The 25,430-nt window shown below is 33.7% G+C and overlaps 2 protein-coding genes across 3 annotated transcripts; one reads left to right on the top strand and one right to left on the bottom strand.

Moving 5' to 3' along the window:
• The first annotated feature begins 781 nt into the window (after positions 1-781).
• On the top strand, positions 782-14,453 carry Lac (septate junction protein lachesin). Its single transcript, XM_090118592.1, has 10 exons — positions 782-923; positions 1,951-2,069; positions 4,356-4,478; positions 5,281-5,437; positions 6,377-6,476; positions 7,687-7,843; positions 8,318-8,424; positions 9,780-9,919; positions 10,844-10,967; positions 13,753-14,453. The coding sequence occupies exons 1-10, from the start codon at positions 869-871 to the stop codon at positions 13,772-13,774; spliced, it is 1,104 nt and encodes a 367-aa protein (XP_089974718.1). The 5' UTR covers positions 782-868; the 3' UTR covers positions 13,775-14,453.
• Positions 14,454-20,434: 5,981 nt separating this feature from the next.
• LOC149895787 (esterase FE4-like) lies at positions 20,435-24,846 on the bottom strand. 2 transcript variants are annotated; one of them, XM_090118523.1, is made up of 5 exons: positions 24,642-24,846; positions 24,541-24,592; positions 23,817-23,950; positions 21,660-22,942; positions 20,435-20,866 (listed from the first exon to the last, which is right to left on the bottom strand). In XM_090118523.1, the coding sequence occupies exons 3-5, from the start codon at positions 23,946-23,948 to the stop codon at positions 20,704-20,706; spliced, it is 1,578 nt and encodes a 525-aa protein (XP_089974649.1). In that variant the 5' UTR covers positions 23,949-23,950; positions 24,541-24,592; positions 24,642-24,846; the 3' UTR covers positions 20,435-20,703. The 2 variants fall into 2 exon arrangements, with proteins under 2 accessions (XP_089974649.1, XP_089974650.1); XM_090118524.1 differs by lacking the exon at positions 24,642-24,846 and adding an exon at positions 24,335-24,399.
• Between the last annotated feature and the right edge of the window lie 584 nt (positions 24,847-25,430).

The following is a 25,430-nucleotide window of genomic DNA, read 5'->3' as shown; positions in this document are numbered from 1 at the left end:
ATTTTTTTTTAAACAAACAAATTCGTCAAGATATTTTTTTTAAATAAATTGCCATTTTTCTGCAGTGGACTTTTGCATAAAATCTGTGTTATTCAACAATTCGCCTTGGAGTTCTTTTAAAATAATAACTTCTGAATATAAACTGTCCATGTGTACAAGGTTGATCCAAAAGTATATATAATTGGGATTTCCTGTGTACATAAAAATATAAAATAACCGTTTCTTGCCTGCTCATGTACTCACTATGTTATCACAAAAAAATCATATCAATAGGCCACGTTTCCAAGTATTTACATTAATTTCTGTTGGCAACACTAATCTGCTGTACGTCCGCGCTATTCACTGTCCATCTGCACGACGTTCGCGGTGGTGGGGGTGCTCGCTGGATGAAAAGTTGGTCGTGCACATCCAGCAAGATAATAATAATAATTATTGACGTACGTCAACGCTATTCACTGTCGTTTTGCGTCGTGCATCGTGTATCACCTTGGCGGGACGTACGTCAAGATGGACCGTGAATACGACGCTTTAAATACCTGACATCTATGACCTGTCTTATGTAAACTTTTATTATTCGCATTGTCTGTGAGTTCGATTATCCGTTAAAAAATTTACAATTTTCTTAATTAATATACCTATCCATAAAATAAGATTAATTTAATAAGTTGATTCAGCGTCCTATGCATTTATAGTTTAAAAATAATTACTGTCGATATTAACCATAGACTATATAACGATCAAATGTGGATCAAATTGACACACAAACGTCAAATGTCAAACACGGTCCACCGAACAATTTTGTTCAATCGACATTCGACAATCAAAAATCGAAAGCGCTTGCAAGGTGTGGTGCGCTGTTGATAAAAAAATGGCGTGGTTTATTTTGAATTGTGTGGCGGTTGTTCTATGTTTAACTACTATAGGTGGGTTATTATTAGCGATTTACATCTTAAATCTTTGATATTTAAGTGTATTTTAGTTATTATGACATCGGATTTGAGTCTCGTTTTATTTTTTAGCGTAATTTAAGACGACACTCGACACACCCTGTTTACGTTGTTTTTTTTTGTTTGCTTGCTTAAATTTCTTATTAAATGTAATAAAAATCACACTTGAAATGTCGTATTAACTTATATTTTAATATAAAATGTAAAAATTGGTCTAGTAAATACGAAATCAATATTTACAAACATTTGGTGTTATTTTTCTAATATCGTACAAAATGTTGTTTTTTCCTATTTTTACGTTAATATAAATATCTTCTTATGACAACAATGAGTACAAGACCGATATTTATTTATTTTTTCAGTTTAATTTTGTGTAATAGTGTATTGAAGGCAGATTATGATGCAAGAGCCTCTTTACTTTATAGCTCAGATTATTTTCCCGGCACTATAAGCACTAACAAGCCATCCTGGCATTATAAGCAATATCTTATTTCCTTATATCTAATTTCCAAATTTATATACATGCCTGTTTTTCTTTATTCATCAATTCATGTCATATTATAATAAACAGTTTCACTGCCTTCAATATTCTTATTCAATAATCAACTGGACACAGAAAAAACTATGTACCTAAATATAATATATACCTAACTAAATGTATAATAAAACCTAAATCTTGCAAGCTTGCAAGTAACTGCATACCTGACTATTGAAGTCATACATAATCTTCAGTATATGACAAAAATATACCAGTAATGAAAACTTACAAAAAAAAAACAATAGCTTTCGAAATTCAAACAGTATTCTTTTCCAGCCAGCAAACCACAACTTTCTTTACAACGAAAAAAAAAAATAACTTTGCCGCCTAATGGGCTAGTAAATAGTAATAAAGTGCGCACGTAGCGACGCAACTTCCTATAGAGTTGATGGGAGAGACAAAATAGTTGCGGAGACAAAAGTTGCTCTTGCGCGCTAGCTCTAAATTGAATTTATTCTTTTTCAGCCAACTGTCAGCGGACTCCAACCATATCGCACATAACACAGGAACAGATTAGAGACATTGGCGGTCAAGTTGATCTTGACTGTTCTGTGCATTATGGGCAAGACTATCCAGTGCTATGGGTAAGCTTCTTATAGTGTCTCCTAGGTTGAAAATAAAACAAATATAGCCTACAAGCTTTTTGCTGGTCAAAGGACCACAGGAATTATATGTTTCACCATATAAAGTAGCCTATATCTATACTAATATTTTAGAGGAAAGGTTTGTATGTATGTATGTATGGTTTTCACGCATAAACTACAGGACCGATTTTGATGAAATTTGGCACAGACAATCTTTAGACCCTGAGAAAGAACATAGGCTACCTTTTATTGCGAAATATGTACCACGGGCGAAGCCGGGGCGGACCGCTAGTCAGTCATATTTAACTATATAATATCAGTAGCTACCTACTTCTCTCTCCTAGGTTGCAAAAAAAAAGAAAAACAATAGCTTTAAACCCGCTTCTTATCCCATACACTTTTATTTCTATTAACTTAATTCTCATGGGAATGAGATGTTATACCATAGTAAAAAAATAGCCTATGTGGCTATGTCTCACTAGTACAATCTAATCTAATATCTTCTCTCTTATATATAAAAATGAATCGCAAAATGTGTTGGTAAGCGCATAACTCGAGAACGGCTGAACCGATTTCGATAATTCTTTTTTTATTATATTCCTTGAAGTACGAGGGTGGTTTTTATGTAGAGAAAGCGTAAATATGTACCACGGGCGAAACCGGGGCGGACCGCTAGTATATTATAAAGGCGAAAGTTTGTAAGGATGTATGGATGTTTGTTACTCTTTCACGTAAAAACTACTGAACCGATTACAATGAAATTTAGCACACATATAGAGGGTAACTTGGATTAACACATAGGATAGTTTTTATCCCGGAAATCCCACGGGAACGGGAACTATGCGGGTTTTCCTTTGCAAACGCGGGCGAAGCCGCGGGCGGAAATCTAGTAATCTATATAAATAAAAATGAAACCAGTTTTCTTTGGTCACGGCATCACGCGTGAACGGGTGGACCGATTTCGATAATTCTTTTTTTAATATATTCCTTGAAGTACGAGGATGGTTCTTATGTAAAGAAAACGTAAATATGTACCACGGGCGAAGCCGGGGCGGACCGCTAGTGATATGATAAAACTGGTCTATTGTGATGTGAAAGACAGGCAAATCAACAAACATACTTTCATATTAATTATAATATTAGAAGACAGTGATTCTAAAGAAAGTATGTATAGTAAATGGAAACTAAAATTTTTTCAAGAAGCATACAGTTTTAATGAAATGTATGCTAATTGAAAACTTATAATTAAATTCAATTGTCACATCACACTAGAAAAATTGTTTAATCAATTTTGTATTAAAAATTCTGAGGATGACCGGTTTTGTTTTTCATTTCAGTTATTGTTATTGTTTTGACCTATGTTATTTTATTCAAAGGTGAACAAGACATGTAGAAAAACATAAATTCTTTGACATAGTTTGAAAAAACACAAAAAACTGCTTATATTTTAAACTATAATAGGTATAATATGTACTAAATTTAAAGTGTAAATGCACGCATGTTTGTTTCATTTCTCTTAATTTATTACATAAAACTAAACAAGGCAATTAAAAAATGTATATTCATAAGACATTTCTTTGTTTATTTTAATATAGGTTTTAGCGATAAACTATGGCCTACTAAATTCTTAATAATCAACAACATAAAAACAAAGAACAACAACAATATTAAATATTATCAGCAGAGAAAGTCGGGGGTCAGCACTATCTTTGTAGATAAATTTATTAATATAATGAGGTTATAGTTTAGCAACCTAGCGTAAAAAAAAATATAACACCTAACTCGTGTATGCATGACTGAGTGGTTAAAGCCACTGGCTTGAATTAAGGTAAAGAACAGAAAATATTAAAAAATTTTCAATATTTACAAATATCATCAACCATAGTTAAGTAGGTATAGCTTTCCAATGTTAAAAAGAATCTTCTTGCATAACAAAAACAATTCCACTGCTCCATTCATCGAAGGAAAACATTAAAATGCCTAAGGATTAAAAAATGCGATATAAAGTATAAACCACCATTAGTAAAATATGTACAGTAAAATAATAAATTTTAATCTCACATGTTTTTAAAGTTAAACATACGTAATACAAACCAAAATGACTAAACGAAAGTCAGGAATGAATAAGTAATCTGTTTTATGTATGAGAGTGAAATAACGCGCGCAACGGCCATTGTTATTTTAAAATACAGTACACATTGATGATGAGATTCGTCATTGATTTTAATAAATTTTTATCAATACTAGTTTATTTCACCAGATTTGCTAATATATCTCTCTTTTCAGGTAAAATACGATCGTCTAAAAACAACAGAGTCCCTACCGCTCTCCACAAGTTCGGGTCTTATTATTCGGGACTCGAGGTTCTCTCTGCGATATGATGACGCGTCTGCTACTTATACTCTATCGGTAAGATATTTTAGAAAAAGTTTTATTATAAAAAAGCGTGTGTGTCGAGCACACGTGTCAGAAGTGAAACTTCTTTGGCAATATTCAAAGACGCCTTACTCCATGGCGCGACCGTGAAATTTTACTCTCAACGCGGCTAAAGAACTTCAAAAATTTGACAAAACATTGACACACAATAAACAACGAGACACTCAATCACACTTCAAATTTGTCGGGAACAAAACTCTGCCTACATCTGTATTAAGCAGGGTTTTCTAATGAGCGATACAATAGACTTTACTGCTACGAAATAAGGTGTTAATTTCCATTAATATTTTATACAACGTAAATCTTTGGCATGATTCAAGGTACCACATGGGTACCACAATCGTCATCTTACTCCATGACGTAACGTATTACCATGACGCGACCTTGAAAGTTTACTCTCAACGTGCCTTGTATCACTTCAAATGGTGTTATTTAACTAATTTATATATGTATATCCGCTCTTATTTTTTAATCCTGTATTTTTGTGTGCAATAAAGAATTTTTCATTCATTCATTTTATCCAACAGATCAAAGACATAAATTTATAAAGAATAGAAAAAATTCGATCACGAGTCGGGACTCGAACCCGCATCCTTACGCGCCATTCCGGGGCGGATGCCTGACCAATTCAGCCACTCGTGACCCGCCAGAGCGATCGAATTTATTCTATTCTTTCAGTTTTATGTGTCTAAGGGACACATCGAATTTTTTATATTCTTTATAAATTTATATTTATGAAGCATTTGAATGCCATAAAACCAAACTTAAATTTCAGATCAAAGACATTCAAGAAACGGACGCAGGATGGTACCAATGCCAAGTGATTATAACAGTGAACAATAAAATAACAGCCGAGGTTGAGTTGCAAGTGCGAAGACCTCCCATAATATCTGATAATTCAACAAGGTCGATTGTTACCAGTGAAATGGAGAGTTAGTATGCTTTTATTAATTAATTTTAAAGAGGAAATATTTTACGGATTATATTTTTTACAAAAAATGAGTGTAAAACCTATTTTTAGGGTTCCGTACCCAAAGGGTAAAATGGGACCCTATTACTGAGACTTCGTCGTCTGTCTGTCTGTCTCCAGGCTGTATCTCATAAACCGTGATAGCTAGAAAGCTGAAATTTTGACAAATGATGTATTTCCGTTGCGGCTGTAACAACAAATACTAAAAATTAAAAAAGTAAAATATTAAGGGAGGTCCCCATAGAATGGAAACCTTCGTGCGCGAGTCCGACTCGCACGTGGCCGGCTTTTTACTTTGTTTGTTTGAATTGTAAGAAAGAAATGTAACTTTTTTAAAAATATCTAAATGCAGTTCTATTTCTTTTTAAAAATAAAGTAAGTTTTCTTCCTTTAAGTACTTTTCTCCGTATATAAAACTGTATAAAGAGCGTCCATACGTAGCTTGAAAAAATGGCGGATTTTGTAAGATATGGATCGCCGTGAAAACTAATCCATTAATTATGTATTGGCTGAGCAAAAATCTTGTTAATTAAAATAGAACAAGAATTATTTCAAAAATAGTGATACGATCACTATTTTTTTTCTTAATAATCTCGTGAAGTAGATTTTTGTACAAATAACAGTTATTTACATGTAATTTAGGTTTCAGTTACTTATTAACAGTTTTTTTTTCTTTGTCATCAATAATTACCATAACTAGCGGTCCGCCCCGGCTTCGTCCGTGGTACATATTTCGCAATAAAAGGTAGCCTATGTTCTTTCTCAGGGTCTAAAGATTGTCTGTGCCAAATTTCATCAAAATCGGTTAAGAGGTTTATGCGTGAAAACAATACATACATACACAATTACAAACTTTTCCTCTTTATAATATTAGTATAGATTATTTATTACACATTTCCAGGCACTCAAATGGAATGCTACGCGGACGGTTTCCCGCCACCGAAGATATCGTGGCGCCGTGAGAACAACGCCATCTTGCCGACCGGTGGCTCTATCTATCGGTAATTTGTACATTTTAGTTATTATTTTTATATGGCAACATGATTGAGCTGTCTATGTTATCGTATAGGAGCTAGCAACGTTGACAAGAGAGAATTTTAGTATAGTTGGTTCTTTGATATACTGTTTCTCTTCCTATTTCGGTTAGAGTTCGGGCTGTCTGGCTGGCCGCAGTGGTTGCGTTTATTAGTGCGCATCAATATCCGTAATTTAAAGTCATTTATTAACGCGTAATTTTTAATCTTTTGCCTAAAGGCATGTTGATGTAATTTCACTTATTTCGATGACATTTTAATTAAAAAAATTGCGTATGGCACCTATTTAACAACGAAAAAAACGTCTTGCAATAAAAAATTTTTGTCTGATGGATTTATGTAAAGGCAAAAGATAAAAAATTACGCGTTAATAAATGACTTTAAAGTTAAGTACTTATATTTTCCTGTGCGCACTAATAAACGCAACCACTACCACCAGCCAGACAGTCCGGACTCTAACCGAAATAGCAAGAGAAACAGTATATCAAAAACCCAACTATACTAAAATGACTTTTTTTAAAACGTTAGTAGCTCCCGTACCATTATGTTATACATTTATAAAGAATAGAAAAAATTCTATCACGAGGCGGGACTCGAACCTTTACTTTCGCGCCATTCCGGGGCGGATGCCTGACCAACTCAGCCACTCGTGACCCGCCAGAGCGATCGAATTTATTCTATTCTTTCAGTTTTGTGTCTAAGGGACACACCGCGAAAATATCAAATTCTTCTTCACAATTAATAATAGTAGAATCCTTTTATTATGACTCCGGTTATATTGACCAACCGCTTATTATGACGTATTACACAGCAAAGTTTGGTTTTCATATAAATTCTTAATAAAAGTCGGATAAAATGATTTTGTTTATTGTGACCAATTTTTAATGAATTGTCCGGTTATACTGACCGAAATGAATTCTAAAACTTTCAACACTAATTTCTGTGTGGGAAAATTGTGATATTCGACAACACTATTTTTTGTTTGTTTTGAGTCTCAATGTGTAATCATCTCTATTTTGTTTCTCTGTATTAAATACTAACAAAAACAGTAGATTGTTTATTTTCTTCAAAATGCTTTGTATGACGTCCGTTTATTATGACGTGTTTGATATTCCCCTTCAAAGTTATTATAAACGGATTCCACTGTACTTATAAATTATTTTAATCTTTTTCCCAGGGGCAACATTCTAAAAATCCCCCGCGTGCACAAAGAAGACCGGGGCACATACTACTGCGTAGCTGAAAACGGTGTGGGCAAAGGGGCAAGGCGGAATATCAATTTGGAAGTCGAATTTGCCCCTGTTGTTACCGTGCCGAGGCCGAGGTTGGGGCAGGTGAGAGGAAATAATAAAAAAAAAGACGGGTTGCACTGGGGGAGTGCGGGCAGAAGTGAAAACTTGATTATTAACGTTGAGCATGTTTGATATTTTGGAATGGTGTCCGTCTTACGTATGGAATATAAGGGCTAAAAAAAACAACCGTCTTACGCTTTTATAACTAATATTGCTTTCTTTTGATTCACTTTTCGAACCTTTTTTCAAATTTTTGCTTTATTTTTGACGTGACAACGTCTTATAATTCGATAAAGCCGGCTGCACGCACGAAAAAACATAAGTCATGCGGCGTTACCTCGCTCTGAGGCGTTCCATGTAAGGCTTGAAGTGCAAGCGAGAGCGTGGAACGAGCGACAAAGAAGCACAATCGGACGTTGTCACGTTCAACTATCGTCAGTAAACCGACTTTACAGACAACCAATTTTTTATTACTATAGTTAGATATTTATTATATTAAAAATATTAATTTTTCAGGCACTACAATACGATATGGACTTAGAGTGTCACGTTGAAGCGTACCCGCCGCCGGCCATTTCTTGGGTTAAAGATGAAGTGTTGCTGTCTAATAACCAGCATTATAGGTAAGTAAATAAATAAAATAAATAATAAATATTATAGGACTGTCAAGACTGGGGTCTTGGGGTATCAAAAGAAAACCATCTAAAGGTTCTTTAAATTATATTTGATGATAAGTATAATGAATCGTACAAAATAAAAGAAGACAATAGCACGCTTATTGGAGGCGTGTGTCACGTACGACGCTCGAGGTAGAAGAGAGCGAGGCATCGGCTCTGAGGTGGGGCGCGGGGACGGCGCTCGTTCGGGAAACCGGTTTCTTGATGCCGTCCCTGTGTCGCTGTCTCTAGGCGGATGCCTAGACAAGGACATTATTACACAAATCGACCTAGTCCCACAGTAAGCTCAATAAAGGCTTGTGTTGTGGGTACTAGGCGACGATAAATATAATATTTAATAAATTCATATATAGATAACACCCAGACCTAAGAACAAATAATTGAGTTCATCACACAAATATTTGCCCTGACCGGGGATCGAACCCGGGACCGTCGGCTCAGTAGGCAGTTACTTTACCACTGCGCCAACCGCGTCGTCGTCGTCATCTTAATATATATAAATCTCGTGTCACAATGTTTGTCCTCAATGGACTCCTAAACCACTTAACCGATTATAATAAAATTCGCACACCATGTGCAGTTCGATCCAACTTGAGAGATAGGAGAGTTTAAACATGTAGGTACCACGGGCGAAGCCGGGGCGGACCGCTAGTGTATATATCTATATAAATGTTTGTGTGTCTGTATTAGTACGGTCCCCGATTAAAATAAAATTCATTTCCGTAGGACTTACCTCCACCTACTGATATCCAATTAATCGGCATGTTTTTCTGAATACAAATTTCATTTCCTTTCCTACCAGGTTGCCTGGCAGAGATTGCTGTGGGGCAATAAGGCCGCCTAATGTGCAAAATATTTGTACCTTATTAGATTGTAATTTGTAATAGATTTCCTTACATTGTTTTGTACGATACAGTATTATAAATAAATAAAAAAAGACGTGTGTCACTCGGGGACTGCCGCGGTAAAGCTATTGCATGCTATGCCTTCAAGCCACACCTCCGCGCCCGTCCCCGTGGGGAGCGTGAGGTTTTTTCGTTACGGAATTTCTAGATTCGGTCCCCGCGCTCAAGGCCCGCGATAGAAGCTATGCAATAGCTTAAAAACGTTCGGTAGTCACTTCCTAGGGTATGGAGGGGTAGCTATGACGTATCAAAGATGGCGGTCGGGTCATTTGGCCATTTTCTATTATGGTTGTTCAGATACAAATGACCCCATATTATCTGTCAGTATCTCCCGGCCTATAATATTTCCCATTATTTTTAGATTTTCTACATAAAAAAATCATTATTTTTTCCCAGAATATCCCATTTCGCGACAGCCGATGAGTTCACAGATACTACACTACGAGTTATCACTATAGAGAAGCGGCAGTACGGTTTATTCACTTGCAAGGCGCAGAACAAGTTGGGCAGAGACGAGGGCAAGGTCGAGCTGTTCGGTATGTATGGGAAGACGGATAGACGAAAAAAATGGGGGGGGGGGGGGGAGATTTTTTGTAAGAGACTTGAGTTGTAGATTTTTTTATTACAAACTTAGGCATAAGAATTTTGAATATATTGTTTTGATGTAGTTCTTTTAAATTGTGAATGAGTTAAATTGAATCGTGATTGGTTTGCATAGTATTTTTTTATGAATTGTGTAGTTAGTTGAATTATAGCATGTATGGTATAAATAAAATGTTATTATTCTTGAGTCGAGTAGAGCATACAGCAGCATTTATAGCGTAGAATATGAAGTATAGTAGTCCCATGCATATCCAGTAAGGTAGGCAACGCATTTGATAGTAATTATATTAGATTTTACGTTTTGAGGTGAAAATTTTCAATGATGATGATTTTTTTTTATTGTTGTTACCGATTTTGCGCATGTAAGCATGTCTGTATGTCTGTTTGTTACGTAGAAACGATAATAGCCTAGCGCTCAGCGCGGAGACAATACTATATTATAGTTTCTTCTCTATTACATACAAAACTATAAGTTAGTCATATTAAAATGATATAGACGCCCATTTTGAACGTGTTTTTTTTATTTTACTATATTTTTTCGTTCAAGTCGCTTGGTTTCTTTTTTCATAATTTGATTTATTTAATACTAGATTTCCGCCCGCGGCTTCGCCCGCGTTTTCAAAGGAAAACCCGCATAGTTCCCGTTCCCGTATGATTTCCGGGATAAAACCTATCCTAAGTATGTGTTAATCCAAGTCCTCTATATGTGTGCTAAGTTTCATTGTAATCGGTTCAGTAGTATTTGCGTGAAAGAGTAACAAACATCCATACATCCATACTTACAAACTTTCGCCTTTATAATAGTAGTAGGATGATTGCCGATTTTTCGCATGTAAGCATGTCTGTTTGTTACGTAGAAACGATAATACCGGTATGCCCGCCGGCTTGTGGGCAAGCCCGCTACGGTGCGGCGGCAAGCCTAGCGCCCGGTGCGGAGACGCTCGCGCTACTGCTCGCTGCGTACGTGTGCTACGCTTTTAGGTGAGTGGCGTGTTCTTTTTTTGAATTTTGAATTTTTTTTTTTTTTGGTGGCCAGTGGAAGATTTTTTTTTAGATTAAAAAATAGTGGTGGGTTGCGTTGTGAGTGGCCAGTGAAGAGATGAATAAATACATTGTTTTTGAAGTGAAACTTCTTTATCGGGGTTGGAAAAAAATATTAGGACATTTTTCCGTTACGCGCCATCTTTTTCTTATCCCTACCACGCGTGTATGGACGTATTTCTGTAAAGTTGCATATAGTAAATTATTTTTTGATAAATAAGGTCATAAAGAAGTTTCACTTCTTACGTGTGTACACTAGTACACGCACACATTTTTTGTTGTTGGTGGCCAGTGGAAGTTGAATATTTTTTTTAGATTAAAAAATAATGGTGGGTTGAGTTGTGAGTGGCCAGTGAAGGGATTTAAGAAAAAAATATCTGAATTGATTTTTTTTTTTATTTGTTGATTAGTTATTTGGCGGTGGGTTGGATTGTGGACAGTTAACGACTTTTTTTTTCTTAAATCGTGTTTATAATTTTTTTAAGTAACTTAATATTGGTTACCTATCTTAATCTCGAATTTTAATATTCCGAATATCATAATCCAGAAAACGTTTGGACATTTTTTCATAACCCCGAATTTTAAAATTTCGAAGTTTTGTTTTCCATATAATCGCAACTCCGAATTTCATTTGCCCATTTCTTCATTTGTACGACGTTTTACAATCCAGACGAATGAGTTCCAGACATACGAAATCTAAATGCACAAAATCCAGATGACCGTAATCCATATGCACGAAAGCCAGATTTTTAAAACACAAATTTTTGAAATACAGTTAATTGATATCCAGACAAACAATGTCCAGATTTTTGAAATTCAAATAAACGATATCCAGAAAAACGAAATCCTTCCAGGGGGACGCAGCACGAACCTAACCTAACCTACTGAGTAGAATTTGACACGTAAACCTTTCTGTAATAGGCAAGTAAAACAATAGCGAGTCGGTTCTGGCACTCGCCGGCCGCTGCCGCGGCACGCTCGCTTCGCTCGCTCGGCTCGTGCGTGAGGGTCACAGTTCAAACCTAACCTAACCTACTGAGTCGAATTTGACACTTAAACCTTTCTGTAATAGGCAAGTAAAACAATAGCGAGTCGGTTCTGGCACTCGCCGGCCGCTGCCGCGGCACGCTCGCTTCGCTCGCTCGGCTCGTGCGTGAGGGTCACAGTTCAAACCTAACCTAGCCTACTGAGTCGAATTTGACACTTAAACCTTTCTGTAATAGGCAAGTAAAACAATAGCGAGTCGGTTCTGGCACTCGCCGGCCGCTGCCGCGGCACGCTCGCTTCGCTCGCTCGGCTCGTGCGTGAGGGTCACAGTTCAAACCTAACCTAACCTACTGAGTCGAATTTGACACGTAAACCTTTCTGTAATAGGCAAGTAAAACAATAGCGAGTCGGTTCTGGCGTGAGGGTCACAGTTCAAACCTAACCTAACCTACTGAGTCGAATTTGACACTTAAACCTTTCTGTAATAGGCAAGTAAAACAATAGCGAGTCGGTTCTGGCACTCGCCGGCCGCTGCCGCGGCACGCTCGCTTCGCTCGCTCGGCTCGTGCGTGAGGGTCACAGTTCAAACCTAACCTAGCCTACTGAGTCGAATTTGACACTTAAACCTTTCTGTAATAGGCAAGTAAAACAATAGCGAGTCGGTTCTGGCACTCGCCGGCCGCTGCCGCGGCACGCTCGCTTCGCTCGCTCGGCTCGTGCGTGAGGGTCACAGTTCAAACCTAACCTAACCTACTGAGTCGAATTTGACACTTAAACCTTTCTGTAATAGGCAAGTAAAACTTACTGGTAATGTTTATTTTCAGGCAATAGTAAAGGTATAATCACGATTGTATGGGAACCAAATAAAGAGATTATGAAAATCTGGCAATAGTTTATCTGCTATACGATTATATGGGAACTAAATAAAAAGATTATGAAAATTTGGTAATAGTTTATTTGGAAAATGTTACGGTGGGAAACAAAAAAAAGTATTCTGAGAATCTGGTATAACTATATCTGGATTATGAGAATACGGGAAACAAAAATATACTTTTTAAAAATCTGGTTTTGGTGTATCTGGAAATTGATTCATCTGGGAAATTAAAAAAGGAATTTTAAAAAGTTGTCATTCACTACATCTGTCTTTTAAAAGTTCTAACAACCGTTTTCGGGATTTTAAGATTCGGGTAATAGAAATTCGAGTTTTTAATAGGTTACCCTTAATATTATAATGGCCGACGCAATGGCGGAGCGCAGCGCAGTGCACTGTCAAACTATTATCGACATTGTCGTCACTAAAATAATGTGTTTCTTTTCAGCTAGTTTTAAGATTTAATTATTTTTACAGTTGGTTTTACTTTTGTAGTTGGTTTTATGAAGAATGATTCAGGTTGAGCATGTACTCATTTTTGAATGTTTTAGTGCATATGAAGCATAATAGAAAATAGTAATAGTAGAATATTAGTGTTGAATTAGTTAGTAGATAATTTTATTTTGACATGTTATAAAAGTATGGATTCATCAAAATATTACTGGAGCATTACATAAATAAATGGCAAATACATTTACATATTTACAAGTACGATTATTATGTTATTTTGCAAAAATTGACTATTTCAGTTACTAATGTTTTTACTTGTTGTGCAGCTCAACATATTTCAGCACCCTAACAAAGCTCGTCATATAATTAAGAACACAAAAGCAATAGAGACTCTAATAACTATTTTTAACATTCCAGAGTCGCCAATACCAGACATTAATTATTCAGGACTACGCCTCGATCCGCTCGTTTATGGGAATCACGCAGACAAACATATCAACAACATATCTATTATATATTTTATATGTATGACGTATCTACTTGAGCTCTTTTGAGATGGAAAATTGAGTGTAATTTAATTATTTACATTTAGTTTCTGAACATTTGACTTTTGAGTTGTATTTGAGTTTCTCAAGTGTTGATTTATTTTGAGTGTCAACTCAATTATTATATTAGTAATAATTGAGTTTGGCGTTTTTTATCAACATGAACTTAATAATTATGAGTTGACATTATTTTTGAGCTAAATAACTGAGTTTAAGTATTTGAAAGTCAGTTCGTCAATTTTAATGTTTAAATTGGTTCGAGTACGTTGAATAATTTTAAAATTTATTTTATTTTAAATACAAATTAACATAATGCCAATGACATATAAAAATGTATTGAAAGTATTAAAATTTTCCACAGTGACTTTTATGATGACTTAAAAATAAATTGAAGATATAAATAAATTAAATGCTGTTATTTATTGACAAAAATAATTAATTGGTATACATGTAATATCAATAAAATAAAAAATAACAATGATATGACACTTATAGTGATTGCATTGCAACTATGGCTAAAAATGAAATATTTTACTGCCTTGATGAATTTCTTTCACAAAAGATAAACAATAATACATATATGTAATACTATAGAAAATAGCTTTATTCATATATTTAAAGAACAAACAGATAATTTCATAATTTTTGATAACAAACTATAATATATTATATTAAAACAACAGAATAATACATATTATATAAAATGATTTTTTATGTATAAAAAAGGCAGATAATACATTGCTCAATTTTAAATACATAAGTAACCCGAGTTGTTTAAGGTATTCAAAATCATGCTATCTTACTTGCACTTATATACACATAGTAAGAGAAATAAGATCGGTCAAGTGCGAGTTTGACTCTCGAAACTAAGTGTTCCCTACAAATAAACTAAAAAAAAACGGCAAAAAATGTTTACATCCAATTTATGACCCTACAAACCGTTGCGTATGTTGTTATATCGGCAACAGAAATAAATCGTCTCCGAATATTGTATCTTTATAACTAACACGGTTCATGAGATACAACCTGACAGACAGACAGACTAATAGTTTAATAAGAAATAGAAGCAAATACTGTGTAAGCGAGATAGCATGATTAAAAATAAAACCTAAAGTAAAATGGGATATTTCTTGAGCCTAAGAATCAATGTACAAATTTTGATGATGTTTCGAATATAGTGTAGATTGAACCTCGATATATTTAGCGTGTAATTTTATATTTTTGTATAATTAGTAGAAATAAGATTCCCACTAGATGCGATGTGAAATTATTGCGGGTAGATTAAAATATTTAACTATGCGATCCAAGTAAGAATAGGAACGTCAATGACATTTATATGTGTCAAATGTAATTTTAAAATTTATTTTTTAACAAAACCTATAATATAACGCCGTCAAATGACCGTTAAAAACAACAAAAAATAAAGTCGAATTGAGAACCTTATCCTTTTTTTGAAATAGGTTGAAAAACGATTCACTTAAAAATCCTCTTTTACATACAAATCTTTTATGGCATTTCAATGCCTGTATATTGTATTTATCTCATAACATCTAATATTAACCAACTTTAAGTTAGATTATGTGACGTTATAGGAGTAAATTCGTTCTAATTTACACCTATGACGTCACAAAATGGCGCTGTATCGATCCTATTCTTAGTTGGATCGCATTTCTTAGAAATGGCAGCTAATTCTCATAAAGAATTTTGGCGGAAAATGCGTGTTTCATAATAATATCGGTCTTTTGGTATAGTGGTTATATGAGCGTAGTAATGGTGTCCTAGGTTCGATGCCTGTTTAGGATAAGTCTTAATTTATCAGTGAAATTTAAAAATTGCCCTATAAAGGGTATTATACACTTTAACCTGTTTAATTTATTATTTTTCTCACCCATGCAGAAAATTTAAAAAAACACCTCACGTAATTTATGGACGCCCCCTTATCTACCAGTTAAAATGAAAAAAATAATTAAAATTTACGTCCAAAAGTGACAGATAGGCTATCAGGGACATATCAGCGGTAAAAACCCTTTATTAACACCACATCCCATCAATTTATAAGGTGTTCTCATAAAAACATACTGTCTTACCACAAAAAACTTTAAACAGGGTTTAACTTTAAGCGCGGGTTCTCTTTAATCTGGTTTTGTCGTATTTCACATAGACAACTATTAAAGTGACAGATCCCTGGTTTAAAGTTAGACTGTGTTTAAATTGTTTTGTGGCAAGACCAATATAATTTAAGTTACCATACAAAATATATAACTTTTTCACATATATACTTCTCTCTCGCTCTAACTAACCTGATTTGTATGGCGTTAGAGAGAGACAGCATGCATTTAAATATAGACTATATAGTTTGCAGCTTCATTGCTTTAAGTCAATTATTAATTATTATTATTATCTATGATTATTAAATAATGTATTTTAATATAATAATTGGCAATTGTATTAATTCTCTTTTAACATTCCAAATTTTGTAATTTTTAGACTGTGAAAGTCCATCCAGTTTTATACTTAATTTTTATATTGATTTTTACAAAATTTTACACGGTTTTTTTCGAATGTTTTTAACGATTGGTGTAAGTTTTTTGTATCATAAAAAAAATATATTCCTATTTAACTTGTCATTTTTACAACTACTTACCTCTTTTCTAATAATACATCCAAATGTGTATGTTTATTTAGAAGTTTTGGAGATACAAACATATATACGTGAAGTAAACAACCTTATTGAGCAGTCGTTTAAGTAGTAATATTATTTATTTTATGATACAAAAACGTTAATAATAGTGTAATAAGTTTGAACTGTTTGTTAAGCTTTGACATACATACACGCATAAGAATATTATATGAATCTCAATTTTTTCCTTGTTTGCAGTGTGACGTTTAATAAAGACATTTTTTATGTATATTGTGTTTTATTTTCTACCTATATTTTTTAGAAAAACAGCCAAATTTGCTTAATTTCACTCAATAGATAGAAATGATGGCTTACTAGATTTCCGCCAGCGGCTTCATATTTCATAGAGCGCATGCGCATAGTTCCCGTTTCTGTGAGATTTCCGCCATAAAAGTAGCATATGTCTTATTCTGGGTCTTCTGTTAATTACATATCAAATTTCATTGTAATCGGTTCAGTAGTGTTTGCGTGAAAGTGTAAAAGACAGCCATACATCCATCTATCCTCACAAACTTTCGCATTTATAATATTAGTAGGATAGCATATTATTTTAATGTGTGAGAATATGTAGGTACGTATCTATATAGAAAATACAAAAAAAAGCAATAGATTCATGTACTACAAGCATAATAGAGGTACATTTTAATAAAACAAGCTATTGCCTGACCCCCACGTTATCAATGAAAATTGACACATTAATATAGCGCCATCTATTGGATTTCTTATATTCCCGAATGATTCAAATGCGCATCATAATGGAAATGAGGTTTTTTATTGTACTAAAAAGTAGCCTAATTACCTATCCTCACTCCAAAACAAATATAGATACCATCTTCACTACATAGTATAAAACAAAGTCGCTTTCTCTGTCTCTATGTCCCTTTGTATGCTTAAATCTTTAAAACTACGCAACGGATTTTGATGCGGTTTTTTTTAATAGATAGAGTGATTCAAGAGGAAGGTTTTAGTACCTATAATTTATTAGGTTTTAGACAAAGCGGGCGAAGCCGCGGGCGGTAAGCTAGTAATACATATATTATAAACTGAGGCAGAAGGTATACGCGTAAAAACACGTCCCGTCTGAAGTTAGCTAATTAGCCGGGTTACGTTTGTAAATCTTCGGCTACTGGTTAAAATGTTTGTCCTATCTTTGTCTCACTATGGAGTACGTGAACGCGTTTGTTACTATGTTTGTGTGTAGAATGTTTATGTAGATAACGCGGAACGTCTTTAACCGCTAGTTTGTTCGCATAGATCGCTTCTACGTCAGTTTATATTTGTACTAGATTTCCGCCCGCGGCTTCGCCCGCGTTTTCAAAGGAAAACCCGCATAGTTCCCGTTCCCGTGGGATTTTCGGGATAAAACCTATCCTATGTGTTAATCCAAGTTACCCTCTATATGTGTGCTAAATATCATTGTAATCGGTTCAGTAGTTTTTACGTGAAAGAGTAACAAACATCCATACATCCATACAAACTTTCGCCTTTATAATAGTATTAAGATTCAGGGTACCATAAAATCACTCCGTTGCGACAGGAAAGAAGAACTAACTAGTCTTGCATTTATAATAATATAGTAAGGATATTCTGGTCAATATTTTGAAATGTTCATTGTTTAAGGAATAAAACAAATCAGTCTGTTAAAATAATTTATTCAATCACCATTTAAAATTAATAAACAAATATTAGGAAATTAAGATCAACATATTTTTACCAATTTTTATGACAGCTTTTTTTTGTATAATTCCAATACGTATTTGATTTTGTGACTAGATAATGAAACATTGAATCAAGGAAAACTATACATGCGTCAAATTATATAAAAAAAAACAACGTAATTACTAACTAATTATAAACTGTCAAAGTCTAGAACCTTCTAAGTGTTCTTTTATTACAAACATTTTCTTTAGTCTAGTGTTTTTTAAAATTACCTCTTTGTCAAAATAATCAACCACCATAAAAATAAATGAATTACAGTCTTATATAACTATGAATTAAGTAACATTTAGTACATTCATAACAAGTAGCTAATTCGCCACATTTAACATCGTTTATCTCATCTTCGCTCACGATAGCTGAATCATGCCATCTCACTCTGACGTCTAATCGTGTGTGCGTTAGTGTGCCGTGTTTGTAGATCGAATGTTGTGTTGGTAATCTATCTATACCTTTTTACTTATAATATCATTTTTATAATAACATAGAATACGTGAATATAACATAATCACTACATAGTATACAAAAAAAAGTAGCTTTCTCTGTCCCTATCCCCTACATTTATCGATATAAATGTCCAATTTTTATTTAACAGCCTTATACCCTTATTTTAAACTAAGTAATGCCACTATACATCTGTTATTAATAAATTAATAAATAAAATATAACACTTGAAAATCACGGTTACCATGGTAACTTGTAGCAGGCGAATCTAACCCATGTCATTTCTACAAAAAGACAAATTAACACTACACACAAACAAACACATAACTTTAATATACGAACAAAAAATATTTTAACATATTTATTCCATATTTTGGGCAGTATAAAGCATAGTACATATATAAAAATAAATGCAACATTTTGTATATTCATTTTAAACAGACACAAATAAGTATAATATTTAAAGACTAGCTTCCGCCCGCGACTCCGTCCGCGCGGATGTCGGTCTTCGCGTGGATGGTTTATTTCTCCATTTTGAGTAACTCTGACAATGACATCTTATAAATATCTATTGGACCCAAATACGGCTAGGCCTATAATAATACGCAACGTGTGTTTGCGGTTCTACAGAACAACGTCTATGGATAAAACTGAAAAATTAAGATTAATTTTTTTTTACGTATTTTTCCAGGATAAAAAGTATCCTATTTTACGCCCAGGATAATAAGGTATAATTATACCAAGTTTCATCGAAATCGAACCGTTAGTTTTTACGTGATGCCTGAACATACAGACAGACAGACAGACAGACAAAAATTTTTTTAATCACATATTTGGGTTTGGTATCGATCCAGTAACACCCCCTGCTATTTATTTTTTCAATATTTTCAATGTACAGAATTGACCCTTCTACACATTTATTATATGTATAGATTATGGATTATGACGGAAAATTAATTTTAAACCATTTAATCAAACACGGTACTAATAATAATTAATATAGCCCATGCCATTCAAAAATAATTAAGCTATGTAATGAAGAAATTTTTTCAACAGCTGTCAAAAAGGTCCAAAAATTACGTCCTATATATACTGGGTGTAATCCATAGAAATCTAAATAACAAGACACTAGAAGTCGTAAGCGTGCGTGACCTTGTCGCCACTCAGGTGATTTGCACAACACCAGTGCATTCGTCACTGTTCAGTTGCTCTGGAGACGTATGAGTGTATACATGGTGTGTTTCAGCAATTCCCATTGCGGAAATTCTTCCACAAGTTGTAATTATACTTATAAAGGAATAATATTTCATCGGAAAATATTTTTTTTTAGAAATAATGCCGTTTTTCCTTAAAATTATAGAATATTTACAAGTATTACGAGCGTCACCATAGTAATCGAAATAACAATGAATGACACAGTCGACCATTCTTATTATCACGTTTGTTCGTATTGGAGCAAAAAGTCTCATATACTTAGGGATGTTATTCTAAAATAAACCGTAAATTCGTGCGTTAGGATACATATTCAAAAGCTTAATTTAATAGATAAGTTAGTTTTCACTAAAATCAAGCTGTCCAATAAAAGGCATAGTTTACTTGTGTGTACTGTTTAGCTTTCGGTTTGAATGTGTTGATTTTGGCGACAGCGGTTTTCATACGAATTATGACATTATAGCACTTCTATGTGTCTTGTTATTTAGATTTCTATGGTGTAATCGTTAAGTGTACACAGGCGATTATTCCGTAACTATTGCAGATATCAAAAAACTTTAAACCGATATCGAAAGCCCTTTACCCAATGAGTAAAATGTCAATAATAACTTTTTTAAAATAAAACGAGAAATATCTAAAAATTTTACAGCACCTACAAACTATATTTGGAATTACCAGCACCTATAAAATATTAAGTACTACTCACAAGTATTTTTTTATATATAAATTAAATTTAATAACTTTTATACTTCTATAAAATAAATCACATTTTCATAGTTTCGATCTTTGCCCTATTAGATCGAACCAGACTTTAATTCTCTCATATTCAGGCACGGGAATACATTGAATATTAGACTGACCTAAATTTAAACAGTGTCTCTTATTTTTTAAGTAAGGCAACCACTCTATCTCTTGATTTCTCCATGTTGGTTTCCTGAAATAAAAAAACATAAATTTTTATGCATTAAAACTGTACGTAATCATTGACTTACAATATACAACTCGACTCACAATCACGCTCAAAAACTGTCCAATGCAAAACTCTGCCTATGTGTGATTTAAGCAGAGTTTACTTATGCGCTATATAATAGACTTTGAACATTACTGCCACGAAATAAGGTCTTGATTTCAATGAATGTTTTATACAACGCCGCTTGCGATCCGATTTTGAGTCTATAGTTGCTTAAAGTAGGTCAATGCCATAAAAAATTGTTTTATTTAACATGTTTACCATCGTATTGGCTAACACGACTTATAAGTTATAACGAAAGAACGGCTGAACCATTTTGAATGATTTTTGGTATTCGATTTGACATTATAATAGTTATAAATTATGAATGCCTTACAAAAGAAAACCGTTTCAGCAGAGCGAGCAATGGCTTGTATAAGATATTATACTAAAGTGTTGTCATTGTTTAACAACATGAATTAAAATTATTTAACAAAAATGTTGTGTGGTTTTATGAAACCACGGTAAAAGTGAAACTGTTCGAACGGTTCCGAACACTGCTTTGTGTAGCGCATGTCGCGTGACGGTCGGCTGCCGAGTAGGTATACCTACTCGGCAGCCGCGATACACGCGACATGCGCTACACAGACCAAAAAGTTTGAGACGATGTAATAAAAGTTTCACTTTAAAATCCCAAATAAGTTCGATTATTTTCCCATAAATTTAATGCCACAAAAATAAATAAAGTATAATGTTATTATTTATTTAAAATACTTACCCAGTCTTTGCAAAATTACACCATGCTTCAGTCAACAAATCAACTACCCTCATATCGTTTTCCGTGCACATTTTCGCCTTTTTCTCCTTATAAAATATATACTGTATCAAATCACCATGCGTTGTTCCTTTGAAACCCAACTTTTTCATAACCCTAGTATTCATATTACCATGATAATCGAATCGACAGAAATACTCATTATTTTGATTTTGCGCCAGCGTTTCGGTATCATATACTATGTCCCTTAAGAAATATGCATCGGAAATTAATGCTAAATATTCTTCTAGAGTACCCATTTCAGTATTTTCATCTTTAAAATACAGTTGTCTTAATCGTTTTTCGATTTTATACGCTTTAGGTGACTCAGTATTTATAAATGAATATCGAGGTACGAACGTACGTAAGTTTTTACTAAAGTTAATGTTGCCATCTTCGTTTCTTTGTATAAATAGTGCAGCCTCATGTGTTGCCGCCGTCATGATTCTAGGTAATTTCTTATATCGATTATTTCTTATCGATTCGAGTGGGTATTCATCGAAAAATGCTTCGACGTTCTCGAACTTTCTCTCGACTACGGGAAGCAAATAGGAATTTAATATAAACGGGTCTCGATTCGCTTCGCACATGGTGTATGCGTAAATTAAATCTTCCACTGACGCTTTAGAGAAGAAATCGAACAATTCTTTAGTATCGGAAATATCTCCGCCCATATTTTTGGCAATTTCTTTCGCTTTTCCCACATAATCTTCATCAATTAGATACAAATCTGACAGTAAACTGCCCGATTGACAGATTACTTTACTGATCAAGCCGTCCGCCATTTTGGACGTCAAATACGAGTCAACGATTCCCGCTCCCGCGCTTTCTCCGTACGCGACAATGTTGCCAGTATCACCATTGAAATTCCCTATATTATTTTTGACCCATCTTAGTGCCATAATGGTGTCTTTTGCCCCGGCATTACCGGGTACCTCTCTCGTGTGAAGACAGAGAAATCCGAATATACTTAGTCTGTAGTTTATGGTTACTATGACAACGTCATGACGTATTAAATAGTCTGGCCTGTAATAGTCCCCGCAGCCAACCAAAAAGCGACCGCCATGCACAAAGAATAGCACTGGCAGTTTTTCTATTTTTTCCGATGGCAAACTCGGCGTATATACGTTGAGGTATAGACAATCTTCTGAGCCTTCTATGGTACCTGCCATGTTAAGTTGTACAGCTTTATTACCTGGTTTCGTTACGTCTAGGATACCAGACCATGGCTCTGGTTTTTGCGGATCCTGGAATTTAAAACAATTAAAAACTAAATTATATGCTACTTGACATGTAGCTTGTAAACAATTTTAAAGGTTTAAATTGTTGTTAAACTGTAGAATTGAAAAAAATGAGACTCTTTTCATATTGACGTAATTAACAAAAACAAAGCAATTACATAGGTGTTAACATAATTGAATAAGAAAATAATTGTTTTAATCCGCTTAGAAGGTCATTTGCAAGGATCTTTCAACTTTATTAATTACTATTTTAAATACAGTTACATTTAGTCTTGACGGATAATTTTTAACTTGTCCCCACGTCACCTTAGAAATCAACCCACTATGAGACCACAAAAGATATTTCTTCTCCTTCTTCAATATTTATAACAGTAATATATCATTATTTTTATTAAATTAAGCTTATATTATATGGAGAAAAGGCCAGTTACACATTTTACTACAATGCAAAACCAGGGGGCACAGCTAGTCCATACTAATATTATAAATGCGAAAGTAACTCTGTCTATCTGTCTGTTACTCATCATTGCATGAAATTAGGTATAGAGATATTTTGATACTCGAGAAAGGACATAGGATAGGTTTTATCCCGGAAATCCTATGGGATCGGGTTTTTCTTTGAAAACGCGGGCGAAGCCGCGGCCGGAAAGCTAGTACGTAATAAATAAAGATATTTTTATCGCATCCTCACATCTATACAACTATATATTATATATTGTACATTGTAATCTTAAATGGTGGTACAATAAATGGTTAAATAAATAAAGATTGAGACACAGTATTTAACTAATTCAGGAGCCTATGGATTCAAATATAAGCTGAACCTATTTTTTAATGTCAATAAAGTTATTTATTATTTAATAAAGATTTTAACACTTACCCTAAATCTAAGTTCTCCAATAGGTGGTTTTGCATATGGTATACCTTCAAAACTGTAATACTTTTTGCCACATGGTGTCGTACACTCTCTCCCCTGCATTGTCCCTTGAGCGACAGTTATTTGAGGCGCCATTGCTGAAAATAAAATAATTTTTGGTATATTTTATTTTTTATAATAATCTGTATTTTTATACTTATCTACTGTATCTACTGTAATTATATAAAGCTAAAGAAATTGTTTGTTAGAACACGCTAATCTAAGGAACTACTGGACCAATTATAAATAAATAAATATTTCAGGACAATTTTCACACTCGAAACGATCTGATACGTTACTAATCTTTCGCTTGTGTTATGGAAACCAGATGGCTGATAAACATACATATTACTTTCAAATATTTCAAACACATTATTATTTAGCTGATAATTATTAAAATTTATATTTATTTTTTATAAAATATATAAATTCAAACTATTTAAAAAATATAAGTAATGATAAAATTAAAGGACAATACTTACTTTCACAGAGTTATTTTATATTGTACTGTGAAACCAACAAAAGAGCCCACAAAATAAACTTTGAACTGTCAAGATTAAAATCTATTTTAAAAAGTTTATTTATACTTAGAATAAATAATTCTTATAATAACAAAAAATTAATTACTCATTCTTGATTTACGAAGCGATTTTAATAAAAAAATTGATAAAAAGAAACAATTTACTACCTTAATTCCTTTAATTGAATGTTTACTTCGGTCAAATAAGCATTACTTGACACACAGATTACCACAGCAGATTACTATATATTTGACAAATTGACTTGACAGAAAATATTTTATTATTGTTTATTGTAGGTACATACTGTCGCAACTTCGCTGAATAGAAATGTATATTATTGTCTTGAACTCTGCTCGGTTTATTTAATTACCGCTATTATGATTATGATTGATTTAAATAGACAAAACTGCAGGCAGTCATATATAATCAAAGATATTAAAATTTTATTGGACTTTGGAAGTTTGAAGATTTGTTGGAGAATAGAAATTTGAAATTCTGACATTGACATATTTTGAAAACAGGCTATTTTTGTACTTTGGAGTTTCTAGTCTGTGGTTTCTAGGTGATTTAATTTTTTAGTTCAGTAATTTAGCTGAATTTGCTAATTTTAACAAACTTATATAATTATAATTATATTCTATGGATCATAAAGCGTCATCGACTTCTTAGTTCACAACGATTAGTAACTTGTTGTGGAAACATTCTTGTGTTGGTAACATATCAGGAGCAAGTTGTTTATTGCCGATCAAATACTTTTGCGTTTGGTTTATTATTTGATTATTTTTATTATTTTTATTAAAATAATATTTTAAGTACCTAGCCTGGACCCCGGTCACTCACTTGCGTGTAAGTTTGCGTGTAATCATTGTGTAGTATTCGCTTGTTCGCTCGCATGTTGGTTTACATTGCAAACCACAATTATACACCACACAAGTACCTTTGCAAATGCTTTTTACCAATTACTTGAATACAGACATTCGTACATACTCCAATATTTCCACGAAAACGCAAATGAGTTTCCGAGTCAGTCAGCCACAAAGCTTTTTGGAAAGGCGTT

The sequence above is a fragment of the Colias eurytheme genome, chromosome 30, assembly GCF_061535395.1.
Source record: "Colias eurytheme isolate Ceu_HAF_F1 chromosome 30, ilColEury1 Martin Lab GWU primary, whole genome shotgun sequence".
Lineage (NCBI taxonomy): Eukaryota > Metazoa > Arthropoda > Insecta > Lepidoptera > Pieridae > Colias > Colias eurytheme.
The sequence above is the reverse complement of the archived record's forward strand: the minus strand, read 5'-3'. Positions and strand labels throughout refer to the sequence as shown.